Source organism: Lissotriton vulgaris, unplaced genomic scaffold (assembly GCF_964263255.1).
Source record: "Lissotriton vulgaris unplaced genomic scaffold, aLisVul1.2 SCAFFOLD_395, whole genome shotgun sequence".
In the NCBI taxonomy this organism is placed as follows: Eukaryota; Metazoa; Chordata; class Amphibia; order Caudata; family Salamandridae; genus Lissotriton; species Lissotriton vulgaris.
The window spans coordinates 865,969-879,844 of record NW_028250002.1 but is presented as its reverse complement, the minus strand read 5'-3'; the positions used below and the strand labels follow the sequence as shown (position 1 = coordinate 879,844).

Here is a 13,876-nt window from a genome sequence, read left to right as displayed (position 1 = left end):
GCATGTAGTTTCTGCTTTGTATGAAAAAGCTTATATTAATCCCAATTGACAAATAATTTTTTATGTCTGTGTATTATGTATTTTTAACTATAAACTAACTGTTATAGATTGTTTGATGTTTTTAAGAAATGTATGTAATTTATATGTGTGTGCTTTTATGAGTGTACAACTCGAATAAAGCTTTTTCAATACGCAATACTTGTTGCTATAAGTTGGCCTCTAGGGTCAGTGGCGGCTGGTGACATTTGAAAGTGGTAGGGCGTAAACGTTTTTTCTGAGTGCCCAAAGGCGAGTGAGTGTAGCGAGCGAGTCCAGCCACCATATGGTGGGGCTCAGGGAAATTCGGGGGGAAAAAAAGAGCAGGCAAATGGTGCATTTAAGGAAGCAAGAGAGTTGATAAAACAATTGTGAAAGTGTAGTTATGAAATAAAGACATTTCATATGATAATGGTGTAGGTAGCTTAAAAAGCATGCACCTTTAATTCCAGCCATATGCACATCATGTTTTTCCACTTAAACAAGCCTGTTTTACTTTCAAGATGCCCTCGCGTTCCCTTGTGTGCAAGGAATGGGTGCTTCTTTCTCACTCATAGAATATAGATGGCATCAGTCTAGTAGAGAGTGGTGGGTGAGAGGAGAGAGAATGTAGATCCAGGAAAGGGGAGCTGGGTGGACAGAGACCTCGAAATGTAGAGGGATGTGAGTGAAAGGAGAGAGTGTGCAGAGAAAGGAATGGGGAGCTGGGTGGACAGAGAGAAAGGTAGAGTGAGTGCTGGGTGAGAGTAGAGAGGAGAGGGTAGAGAAAGGAAAGGGGAAGTTGAGGCAGAGACTAGAGATCGAAAGGTAGAGGGAGTGGTGAGTGAGAGAAAAGGAGAAGGTTGTCAAGAAAAGGAGTAAAAGGGAGAGAAATAAGGAGGAAAGTGGTAGAATAACTGAAGGCAGGGGAAGGAGTTGGTGACAAGCATAGAAGGGAAAGAGGATGAAAGGAGGAAACTTGGTGGGAAAGAGGAATGGAGAGAAGTGGAGTGAGTGTCAGAGGGAGGACAAAAAGGAAAGGCGCAGTGGTGAGTGAGGCAGTGAGGAGAGAGACAGAAGGAGTTGTGGGTGTGGGGAGAGAGAGGGGGGAGAGAAAGGAAAAGGGAGAAAGGCAGATGTGTTGGGTGAGAGGCAGAGAGGTGAAGAAGGAAAGTTGAGAGACAGGAATGAAGGTAGAGGTTTTGGGACGAAATGTAGAGAGGGAGTGGAAGGAAGGACGGGCGAAAAAGAGGAGGGAAAGGAAGGTAGTGGTGAGTGAGTTTTGTGAGAACATCTCTTCGCGGAACCAACGTGTCTTCCTTCGGACGTAATCCGTGTGGTAAGAATATTCTGCTCTGGTTTTCATCTCGTCCCATGAGGAGTGACAAGACTCTTGTTCAGAAAAGAACCCCAAAGCTGCCCCCGGGCCACCCCCTTCTCAGCTGCTCGGCACCTTCACAACAGCCTTGTTGGAGTCTTGTTTTCGAGTCTCATTCATTTTTTTGCTTGGAGAATAAAACCTGGGGTGTGGATGGGTGGGGTAGGGTGTACTGTGTGGAGAACGTGAAGTCATTGAAAATCTGAATCAGTGGTGTCACTTTTGGCTGCCGACTGATCTATTTTCATGACGAACACACTCTTAAACCCCCCACGCAAAAACACTGATCCTTCCTTTGTGATCGGGATCAGATTGTGTGAAAACCTCTCTTGTGAAACGCCCCCGCAGTCTCTTGGGAACAGACCTAGTGAACAAGGAAATCATTTAAAGAGGCAGACTCACAGATTTCTGATGTGACGAGCGACTTTGCCACTTTGATCTGCATTGAACTCGCACACAGTCTCCTTCCTGCAGTGCTTCAAGGCGCTAAGAAGAGGTCCTGTCCTGGGCGTGCAGCTCATTGTTACAAGGCAAACAGCGGCCCAAGGTGTTTAATAAATTAGCTCAAAAACTCAATCCACACCAAATGACACGCTTGCTTGGGGATACTCTAAGCCAGCTCAGTGGGTTAACAGCGGGCTCATCTACTGATTTGTCGTGTTTTGCAGGCTGTTTCAGGATCGCTTATTTTTTTTTTATTCCTCTCCTAAAATAACTCATTTAGCGTCAGTTGCTGCAGTTTTATAAAACAGCGCGTTTCATCACAAAGACGCATATTTATTGCGGTTTCACCCTGGAGATGTGAACATCTGTTGCTGTCATTAACAATCACAAGTGCACGTCACACAAAAGACCACAATACTCAAGGGATACATGAATCCGAAATTCAAATTTTGTTAACCCGGAACGGAAGACTAAAGAAACTGAGGCAAAGCAGGGTCGCAGCTCATGCCCCGGCCTCCCCCACGCGGGCTCGCATTTTCAGTGCAACAGGTGCCTGAAGTTTGAGCACCGGGGGAGAAACCAGGCCTGAAGTCAGCTTAATTTGGTGTGCTGCTAATTACTGTAAACCTCCCAGCCCAGCTATCCTATTCCCTGCGCTCTGTATTACTTCGACAAAAATATACATATTTAGAATTTCACAGAGGCCTACATAGAATACATATAAAATAAAGAACACTTACAGTCTGTTCTCAATCTCCGGAGACAACTCCCGCCGTCCTGGCATTCAAGTCCCAGCACGTCATCAGGATCAGGAAGGCGGTGGAGCAGGCAGCCTCCCTCCCCTCCACCGCTGCGTTCTTGATAGGTGCGGCCGGCTGCCCCCACCTACGTCATTTTCTCTGTATGCTGCTGCTGCAGCATACAGGGAGAGTGAGTGGGTGGTGTTATCGAGGGAAGGGGGGAGTGGCATGGGGGAGTGGCTTTCCCACTGTTGGTAATACTGTCTGTTTGGTCGGCCTCAGGCCGCCCAAACAGTCAGTATTAACAACAGTGAGCAAACCACTCCCCCAAGCCACTCCCCCCTGCCCTCGAGTAACACACCGCCCACTTGACTTTAAACCAGGAAATTCATTTCTCGCCGTGCGAGAAAGCAGAAACAAATGGTAGTTATTAACTACCATTTGTTTCTGCCTTCTCGCACGGCGAGAAAGCAGGGGGGCGGCGCCCATTTGCCCCCATGGAGGAGCCGCCACTGTCTAGGGTTGTAAACAAAAGGCTAGGGATTTTGTGGGGGTAGTGTTGCAAAACATACAACAGCTGTGACCAGGCCACAATTTTGAAGAGGGCTATAGACCCCATCATGATCAGGGGGAGAGAGTTCCATCTTGCCATATGTCCCTTAATTTTGCATGTCAAAGGGGTTATATTCCTGCCCCAGCGTTCCTCTGGGTCTCTTGATAAGAGCATGCCTCAGTGTTTGAAATTGGCTTTCTGGTTGGCACAGGTACGCACCCTGTCCAAGCAGAAGCCATAATCCTGGTCAGGATAAGCAAGATACACACTAAAAGATAACCTGTGCTCAGCTTGGCACAGAACACTCAGGGGTATCCAAAGAGACAATGTGCAAAGTATGTGTGCAACACACACACATGCACAGTAACACAATGAATACACCACAACAAGACTCTAGACAGGTTTAGAAAACGATAGACAATTATATTATAACCAAAACAAGCCTAAAATGACAAAAATCCAATGTATAGAAGTTGAGATATATAACATTTTTAAATGAATAAATGCATTAAAGCACCTAGAAGCAAGCAGCTCTAAAAAGGTTACTTCAGGTTGCGCTGTATCGGGTCAAAGTTCAGGCCAAACGCGTGGAAGCGCAGGCCAGCTACAGAACACCGGCAGGAAGAAGTGAAAAAAGTACCTTTCCTGGTCTCAAACAGTGAGATGTGTTGATCTGCTCCACGTAGTGAAGGCGATACGTCAGTTCTGAAAATGGGTGGTAGATGTGTTGAGTGATGTGCCACATCGGATTCTGCGACACAGTCGAGGGGATGCATCGATCTTACCAAGCTGCCGCCGAGGCGATACGCAGTCTAATGTATCGATCTCTGAGGGCAAAGCGCTAGTTCTGATGCGCTGTGCCCATTTTACTCCTGCAACTGGTTGATGCGCCAGTTCTGTTAAACACAGACATACAATTCATCGAATTCCATGCTGCAAGTGTCTGGGCCACTTCCAGTGAGTTCAGGTACTGGAGCAGGGATAGAGACTTTGATGTCCCTCAGTCTCATGCAATAGGAGGCCAGCCAACAAGCCCTTGGAGATCACTTGGAGGATAGGCAGAGCCCAGCTCTCCTTCAGGGCAGTCAGAGAAAAGCAGACAGCAGAGAAACACCAGAGAAAAGCAGGCCTTCCAAGCCTGCAAGCCAAAGATAAGTCATTTAAGCAGAACAGCAGTCCTTCTGACATAGATTCAGTTCAAGATCCAGAAGTGCCTGATTTTGAGTGGGGCGTGTTGTACAGAGACCCAGACTTATAGCCAAAAGTGCCTTTGATGCTGGTTGGTGAATTCAAAGCAGCTCTCTGAAGTGCACAGCTTCCTCTTTCAGCCCAGTCCTGTCCTCCAGGCTATCTATAGGGGATAATCAGTCCTTTGTGTGGGGACAGGCCACTGCCTATTCAAGTAAAGTGTTAGACCCTCTGTTGCACTCTGCCCAGGTAAGGCCATCAGAATACAAATGCATGTTGATGGCTACTCAGACACACCTATCTTTTCTGGGTTGTGGCTGTCAAGAGGGAATGCAAAAAGTGTAGCTGTCACTTACTCCAAATATTGGAGATGGGCTGTCAGGCACACAACGCAGTATGTGCAGATAAATGTCTACTTTCTTATTGTGAACAAAGCAAACACAAGGAAATGATGTACGGAGCGCTGACACTTTTCAGACACTCACCCCCTGTCACAGATTGGGGTGAATGCATCATCATTCTTTAGCTCACTTCGCCACTTCAGTTCAGACCCAGCTACATGCAAATCAGTCTTGAACCTGGCTTGGCAGTTCAGGCTGGACTGCTCCCATAAGGAACAGGGTCAAGACTGATTTGCATATGGCTGGGTCCAAACTGGGGTGGTGTGGTAAGCAAAGGAATGATAGATTAAACCCAGATCCTTGTGACCGGGGGTGAATGTTTGCATTGTCCAGCATTCTGTCCAGCAATTGTTTCTTTTGCATACTTTCTTAAAGCAGAGCGGCATTTCTAAAATAGCAATGTTAAATTCAACTTCACCAGTAAGTAGGATTTATCACTACCATTCCAAACATACGAAACACGAAAAAGCCTCATTGTAGTGAAAAGTGAAATATGCTGTTTGTCACTATCAGGACACGCAAAACAGAAAAGTACATGTCCTACGTTTTACTTGCATACACTGTGCCCTTAGGGCTACATAGGGCCTACCTTAGGGGTGACTTATAAGAAATAAAGGGGGAGTTTAAGGCTTAGTAAGTAGTTCTAAATGCCAAATCAAAGTAGCATTAAACTGCAAACACAGGCACTGCAGTTGCAGGCCTGAGAGAGGTTTGAAAGGCTTCTTCTGTTGGTGGCACGATCAGAGCTGCAGCCCACTAGAAGCACTACATTTACAGGCCCTGGGTATATGATATACCACCTTACAAGGGACTTACAAGTTAAATAAACAGGTCAATTAAGTATACACCAATTATACACATGTTTAAGGAAGAAGCACATGCTCTTTAGCACTGATTCAGAGTGGTAAAGTGCTCAGAGTCTTAGGACCAACAATAGATTCAGCCAAATGTGGAGGCAAAAAGATTGGGGAAGACCACCCTCGGGCTGACAGGTCAAACACCAACTATTTAAGTGCTCCAGATCACCTGGAAGTAACTCTGGAGGAATGGCACCACAGGGATTATGACTGATTTCCCCCAGTTCACTCTCAGGCCTGTTTCTTCTTTGTAGATTTCTAGAATGCAAATCAGCTGTAGGATCAGTTGGTTTAGGTGCTGAATATAAAGGAGGACATCATACCACATACAAAGAGATGCAGTACCCTAATTCTACACCCCACCTCAAGCCCCAAACCTGCGCATCCCCCGATCTAATTGGCCAGTGTTTCAATCACAAGAGCGAACAGGAGAGTAGACAGCAGGTGGCCCTGCCAGTGGCCTCTGCCTAGCTGGAACTGTTGTGAGTAAATGGTGTTCACTCTGACCCTATCATATGGCACTGTGTATAACATCTTTACAGACTGAAGGACTTTAGGGCCAAAATTAATCTTTTCCATGATGCGTGGAGGAAAGGTCATTCAATTGAGTCGAAGGCCTTCTCTAAGTCCAGTTTCATCACTAGGAATCTCACCTGTTTCAGTACCCTGGTGCTACGGCCTTTGCAAATATTTTGGTTTAAATATTACTTAGGGGAATCAGGCTGTAAAATGCACAGTCTGTAGGTGGCCTATATGGTTTGGGGAAAACTACAACTGAGGCCCCCATAGATATGATAGGGAATTATCATAGCTGTACCTGCAGCTTCGACCATTGTAAAGAAGTGAGAGAGTAGTGTTGGTGTAACCTTTTCTGCACTTGAACCGGGCACCTTCTCAGAATGCATCTCCTGCAAGGCTGAAAATAATTCCTCCTTCGACAGAGGTGCATCCAAGTCCTGCAGCATGATCAGGTCCGCAGCTATGGGGTGTTGTTGCTCCACGTGCCCGACGTGTTTGATTGGTAAAGTTTCTCATAGTAATGTGTGCAGTCATTGCCGATTGCCTCAGCAACATTTGTCACCTCACCGTCGGGCCCCGTGTCTATGGGACAAACCTGTCTGCCAGAGTTGGTTGCATACCTGTGTAGCAATGTTCCCATATTCTCGCTGTTTTTGAGAATCGGACACTGCTGCCCATGCAGGGTCTGCTATTGTGTTCCCCTGAAGAACTGCTTTCCTTCCCTCCCACAATGTGATTGGGGAGACATCTGTTGTGGAGTTTGTTCTGAGGTAGAGTTATATCTTTACCTTCATGTGTTCCAAAAATCTAACATACTTCAGTCACCCAACCTGAAGGCTTCAGTGCGTATTAGACCTAGGCATCCCCAATTAGTTAAATCGGTCAGTGGTCCAATGGTACCCTTCTGAGAAATCGGAGTCCAGCAATGAAAATAATACATACTGACTAGTTCTTTGCTTTCCATTGATTGCAAAGCATCAGGGACTCCACCCATGGCACCAGGGTTGAGCCTCTCTTTTCACATCAAGTTGTGGGTGCATGACATTATTGAAGTGGCCTGCTACAATAAGGTCCCACTCCGAGGCTGTGGTGATAACTGTCATCAGATCTTTCATTGTGGTCGCCTGCAGGTTCGGTGAAATATACACAGACACTACCATCAATAGGATGCCATTCAGGAATTGAGTAACCACCACATATCTATCCATGGTGTCTCAGATAGCATGCGTGACCATCAGGGGAAAGGTAACTCTTGTTGAGCACCTAGTAAACCCTGCATGATATACGCAGTTAAAGCCATGCTGTACCAAAAAGGAACCCCTACTCCCAAGCAAATATGTCTCTTGCAACAATAGAACCACCAGGGTCAGCTTGTGGACCTATTGAGAATTGTTGTGCATTTTATTTTATCCAGCAACCCACTGACATTGCAAGACAACAGCTTTTAGTGGATGGTTTTGTTGTCAGAGGTCTTGGCGAGTCGTTGAGCCCGTTTGACTAGGGTCCGTGGCCGTGTAATGTGTCTTGCGTGAGGCATAGTGTTGCAACCAAAATCAGCCCTATAGTACGCAACTTCAGGCGCGGCTGGCACAGGTAACAGCGGTGGGGTGTGAAGGGGTGGGAGGGATGAAGTCGGCAGAAAGTAATCACCATAGTTTTGTGTAGCTTCGCTCCAAGCAAGCCCCTCTATCTGGAGGCAATGTGTCTCTTCTCCATAAGTGAATGAGACAACATTTGTAGCTATACATGGAGGAAAGGAAGGAAGGGTACCAAAATTCTCCTGTCTGAGGAGGATGCTCTATGTCTGTCCTCTGGTTGTGACCAGAGTTGCCCTCCTATCAGTCAGCTACACTTCTTCTTAGGGTGGGATGGTTGACCCCCTACAGTCTCCCGAGATGTCATTGGCTCCTTTGTTTATATGGGCAGTTATTTCCTCTCCACTGCTCACTCCCAGGCCTCTTCCGGGCTCTCAAAGAAAATGGTTCTCCACTGTGACATTAATTTCAATTTGGCAGGTTATATCAGCATATATTGAATGTCCACAGCCCTGACTTTCTACTTAATCTCTAAGAAAGATTTACAAAGGAGCTGCACTTTAGTTGTGTAATAAGGGAAGAGTATAACCCTGGAGTTGGTGCAATGGATGTCTAGATGTTGGCGTACCTGCCACAGGATATATTATCAGCTCACAAAGTTCAGTACCCTGATGACAATGGCTCTAATGGGTCCCCCCCGGTGGAGGCCTTAGGGCAACCACCCTGTGTGCCCTTTCCAGAACAAAGTAGGGGGAAAACTCACAATCCAGGATCCAGGGTCTGAAGTATTCCATGAGGAATTTCTCTGGGTGCTGGTTTTACATGCCCTCTGGGAGGCCCACCAGCCATAAGGGCAGAGGAGGGTCAACCCCTACACCTGATACAGGGAACATCTGCCTACGCTGGTCCAGGACAGGGGCCACACCCTCTATCCTCTTGAGACACCAGAGTGAGGTGGAGTATTGCTGTACTTGTTTGACCGTCCAAGCCCAGTGTTTGCTGTAGTAGTCTCCCAGGATCTCTGGGCTCCTGGGGCGTCACCTCCTGAGGGGGAAGCTGTGTGCCCATCTCCTACCTTTGGGGTGAGACGTCATGTGCGGGTTTCCACCCACCCAGGCTGCAATCGTAGTCCTGGATTCTCATGTTGCTCAGTCTGTCTCATCTACCCTTGTCCGCCAATTTGGCTGGGCTGTCACAAGCCCATGTGGCTGCCTAAAGGTGAAAGGGGGTCCCTACCTCTCTTCTCCATGTGACTGTTTCTTCTGACTCGCTGTGCCCAAAGAGTGAATGCTGAGGTAAACGTGGGTCGCTGCTGTGGGATTGCAGCTCCAGGTTGTGTCCGTTAGCGTCATGCCAGTCTCACGGCAGGGCGTTGTTTGCCTAATGCGTTTCTCTTGTCCCCGGCTTGGGTAAGCTGAAGGGGAAAAGCGCGGAGGCCGCCTCATGGATTTTTGCCTCAGAGAAAAGTTTGCCCCATAGTCAGCTCTTCCAGGATGCAGTTGCAGTCCTGGCTACTTATAGCGCCCAGCCCATCTCCTCCACTTTAAGGTACCCGTTCCGCTATTACGAGCTACCGCTTGGAAGTGAAAACAGCTTTGTCCCACACCCCGGCTAATCAGCTGTCTTCTCTCCCTCGCTCATCCCAGGAATCGATGCAAAGGGGGGTTTGCCACGGTGGGTTCACAGCTCCAGGTGGAGTTTGCCACCAGCAGGCCATCTCTCAGCAGGCCATACGCACACCCATGTTGTCGATCACCAAAATGATCTCTCTCATCCCGGGCTCCCTGGATGGGCCAAAGGGGGTGAATATGAGGGCCATTGTTCAGGTGCTTGCAACCGAAAAAAGGTCGCCTAAGGGTCGGATTCAGCACGATTCTCAGAGCAGACACCAGATTGTTAAAAATGTGGCCACAATCCTAGGGTGCTTGCCCCCCCCCCCCCCCCCCAGTAATTTCTTCCCTGATGCTCTTTACAATGTAGTTGAGGAGAGTGATATGTCAATGGTAGATGATCCCTTTGGAGCCAGGATGGTATTCATCAATAAGGTAGAAAATGTATTGTTTAGGAGTCATACAAGATTTCTTGAGTAAAGAGCAGAGTGAGCACTTCTAGTAGCAGTACACTTGTACACTGCCAGCTCACCATTATTCACTATTTCTGCATCTTTGATCTATTACTCACAAATAGAAACATTTCACTCACACATATCTTCTACTTTAAAAGGTGATGAACACAAGGTGCTATGGATGTGAAATGCCAAAATAGGAAGCAAGCATAGTATGCAGTTACTTGTACAATTTTTTTCTCCATTTTTAGTTGTTTGAGGTGTGCAGCGTTTCATGACTTCCATCTCTGGAAACTTATAACAGTCCACATTTGTTGACAATGGTCTTGGTAATGCTGATCTTTTTTATTATATTTTCAGTATCCATATAAACTACTTGAAGAAGTAACACCACCGGAACACAGAGATGCCTTCAACATCCCCACCTTAGCAGCTGAGAAACATGTGAGTCTTCTTTAAAATACCATAACATCATGTTTATGTGCCTCCTCTCTCGGACTCTGTTTCTTCCATTCCATCTTCACAAATCAAAGTAAATCTGCAAGATATCACAGGAATAACTGCCTGTGGAAAATGCACTCCATTCTCAGAAACAAAGGAATTCTTTACGATACTAGCAAGGAGTGAATGGTGTAGCAACTCAATCCGTCTCTCAGCCACTGGTACCCTTAGAAAGCTAGAGCTGGTTTCTTAATTTCAAAGACGGTTTTAGTGCATAGAGTAAACAGACAGAGTTGGAATCTATCTCCTGCTGGTAACAGGGATTAATTAAAACAATTGTCTTGACTACTAGACTAACCTCTTCTGTGAGAGATGAGAAAACAATACACTGGGTTGATCCTACTTGTGGACAAGCAAGAACTTATGGGCTCAAAAATTCCATTTCACTCTAGGATCAAATTTTGCCTCACTTCTAAACTAGACAAAGGAAACAGCTGGCATTGGCTTTGAGCAAAGAATAAAAAAATCTTCTCTTAAAAAATTGGTCACTCCCAGATTTCGCAGGTGCAAGTGGGGTGGCCGCTCCGTTTCTGTGGCAGCCGTAAAACTCTGGAAATCTTTGCCCCTTCTGATATCCAAGGCAGACTCCCTTCCGGTCTTTAGGAAGCTCTTGAAGACCTGGGACCAGATGCATGACCCATTTTTGCATGCACAAATGGGTTAGCGACCTGTTTGCACATGCAAAATCTAATAGGGCCATGTACAAACCCTATTTAGCATGTAGCAATTTATTTGCAATTTGATGAATAGGATTTGCAACTCACAATTAGGATGGGGCATTCCGAGGGTGTCCCTTCCTAATTGCGATTTGCTACCCTATGTAAGGATGTTTTGCGATTGCAATTGCAGTCACAAAACACTCACAATTTACCGCCCTCTTCAAGAGGGTGATAATGCACTCTCAAATGAGAAGGTGTCCCCAGGGGACCCTTCCACTTTGCAAATGCAGGGGAAAACAAAAACGTTAATTTGTAAACACATCCAGTTTTCCTTTAAGGAAAAGGGGCTGGATTTAAAAAAAAACTGCTTTATTGAAAAGCAGTCCCAGACATGGAGGTCTTCTAAGTCGAGCAAGTCGCCATACCTTTGAAGGCCAGCCATTCTTACTGGGGTCGCAAACTGCGAGTGCCTCATGAATACTGATGAGGCATGTATTGTGCAACCCCATTGGGAATCACAAACAGTGTCTCTGACACTGTTGTACATGGCATTTAGCGACTCGCAAATTGCGACTCGAAATTGAGCGTAATTTGCAAGTCGCTAAATGCCCCGGTCGTACATCTGGCCCCTGGTTATTTGCCTCCTAGCAGGTTGTTGTTGCTGTCACTTCTCCCTGTTCACTTAGCGCCTTGACACCAGCTGGTATAAGTGCGCTTTATAAATACTATCCTATCGTATTACCTAGGATCAACCAGTTTTGCCATTTTAGAGAGAAATATATCAACAGTTTTACAAGTCTAAGTAGCCTTCTTGTTTCCATTCTCTCTATCTATCAGCTTGAGAACATGATCAAAATGATGAACAGCACTCTCAGGTTGTGCGAGTTCATACTATCTACAGAGGGCGAGGTAAGATTTTGATGCTTTTTTCTGTCAATGTGAGAGAGAGTGTGAGTACTATCCAATTGAAAGAATCACACAACTAACCGTTACTAATCAATGTGGTCTCTAGAATGTAATGTAAATGTAAGGTGGATTTGTAAAGCAGTGCTTGTCACCCATGAGGGTATCCAGGGGTTTCTCCCATCCAATTATGGGTTTGCTTTCCTTGCCAAATAATCCATCCTATGATACACACTTTGCAGTTTTCCACAAATAAATGTTTGGCTTGTTTAGAAGGATCAAATATAACACATGGTGCTGCGCGGTGGCAAACGTTAACTACTCACCTGATTGTTTCACCCAAGTGTTATATTGGTACTAGAGAGGCAGAACGTCTTGTGAGAACAGCATTAATATGTGATGAAACAGCAAAATAGTATTTTCACAGAATGCACTACATTATGTTGCATCATTTTCACTGTGTTCAATAATTTGGCCTTCCAAATGTGTCTCTGAACATGAATATTGTGAGGCACTAATATCATTGACAAAAAGTCGAGAGGCAAAATGTCAAAAGGTATTTGCATAGATTTTCTGTACCTAATTCCACATCTGTGTACCAAAACAAACATACACATATATCTTCATTTATGTGGCGTTAATAATGGCAAATGTATACATCCCTCTGTGCATTTACCATTCGATATTTTGTCCCTCTATATTTTGTCCACTGTTTTACTGTGCCACAATATTCTTGTCCTAGATATTAAAGAATACAATCGGCCCTTCATAGTCTTAGAATTCCAGAACCACTTCTGATGGAAGACATTTGATTAATGTTTTAAATTACATTACAGTTGGGTGTGTAGAAAAAGAAGTAAATGCATAGGTTTTCAAGAGTCTTTGGAAAAAGTTTAATCAACATACGACATGGAGAGACTGAGGCTCACATCCTAATGGTGCTGTAGAAGGAGCGTTTCTGGGGTAGGGTCATTCAAAGCAGTCCTCATCATATAAGAAACCCATTTATGTTGATTAAGATTGGGTGCAAAACCTTTTAAAAGAGAAAGACTTTGTTTATATGAATTAATTACATGCATCATGTGAGAATAGAGCTCCCAAGAGCTTGACTGTCATCCCTATATGGATGCTTTGGGATTGCCACAGAAGAGCAAAATAATTCTGCAAATCTAGTTCAGATGCAAGGGGGGCCCGATGGGTAAGTAACATTATCTGCCCCCTAGAGTCCAAGACTGGTGTTTATCAGGTCGCGGTCAGATTGTTATAAATAATCTGAATGAGTACAAAACTCCTACTGGCTGTTTAGAGACTTCAAAGAGTAGTAGAATTCTGTGGAGTAGCTCCTGCGTGGGAGAGGTTGTGACACTGGAGAAGAGATGAGGCCGCTACTGGAGTACAATATTGTATGGAAGCACATTTTTATGAACTGTCTTACCTCTTGTAGTGTTTAAAGAGGCATAATCTCTTCCCAGCTAACTCCCCCTTTACCTTACTTAAAGTTATTTAAATTCTTTGCAAGCCAACATTTAAAGCAAGGCAAAAGATATTTTATGAGCTCATGGTGCCTCCACGTTGCTTGCTAGACTGTGAGGATGGGCAATTGCCTACTTTACCAATCTGACCATGTACCTTTCAACTTTCAGGTTCCAGCCGAAATGCCATCTTTCGATTCTGACCACTGTGACTGATATCACTGATCACATTTATGGAGGATCCCTCACCTTTTCCTTTCTTTACATATTTATTTAAATAAACATTTATTAATTTATATACCTATTTATGTATTCCATATTTATTTGTTTTATTCAACAGCAAATGTTATACCTCCATTGATATCTTTTTTTAGTATTGTATTTATTAACCACTTATTGATGCCTTATTATTAACTTGTATTATATTATAAAACTCAATACAAATTTTCAACACAAAAAATATGTGTAATGTGAATGTTCTTACCCACACTTAACTGAAGGTAAACATTGTCCATTTTTTGTTTATTATGCATTTTAAGGTGCCCTTGGAACATAATAAATTAAATAAAGAAAATCCATACTCTTGCCTTTAATGAGAGCTATCATATATTCTTGGCTACATGACTGGCATAATCCTTCAAGATAG

At 44.8% G+C, this 13,876-nt stretch overlaps 1 protein-coding gene across 1 annotated transcript in view; it reads left to right on the top strand.

Annotated features, from left to right (window-relative positions):
* Positions 1–13,446, top strand: part of LOC147663427 (maestro heat-like repeat-containing protein family member 1) — a 114,295-nt gene extending 100,849 nt beyond the window's left edge. The window contains exons 16-18 of the mRNA XM_086950468.1: positions 10,056–10,139; positions 11,693–11,764; positions 13,402–13,446. Of these exons, the coding sequence (XP_086806594.1) occupies positions 10,056–10,139; positions 11,693–11,764; positions 13,402–13,446 (201 nt within the window). The remainder of the gene's footprint in view (positions 1–10,055; positions 10,140–11,692; positions 11,765–13,401) is intronic.
* Positions 13,447–13,876: the final 430 nt, after the last annotated feature.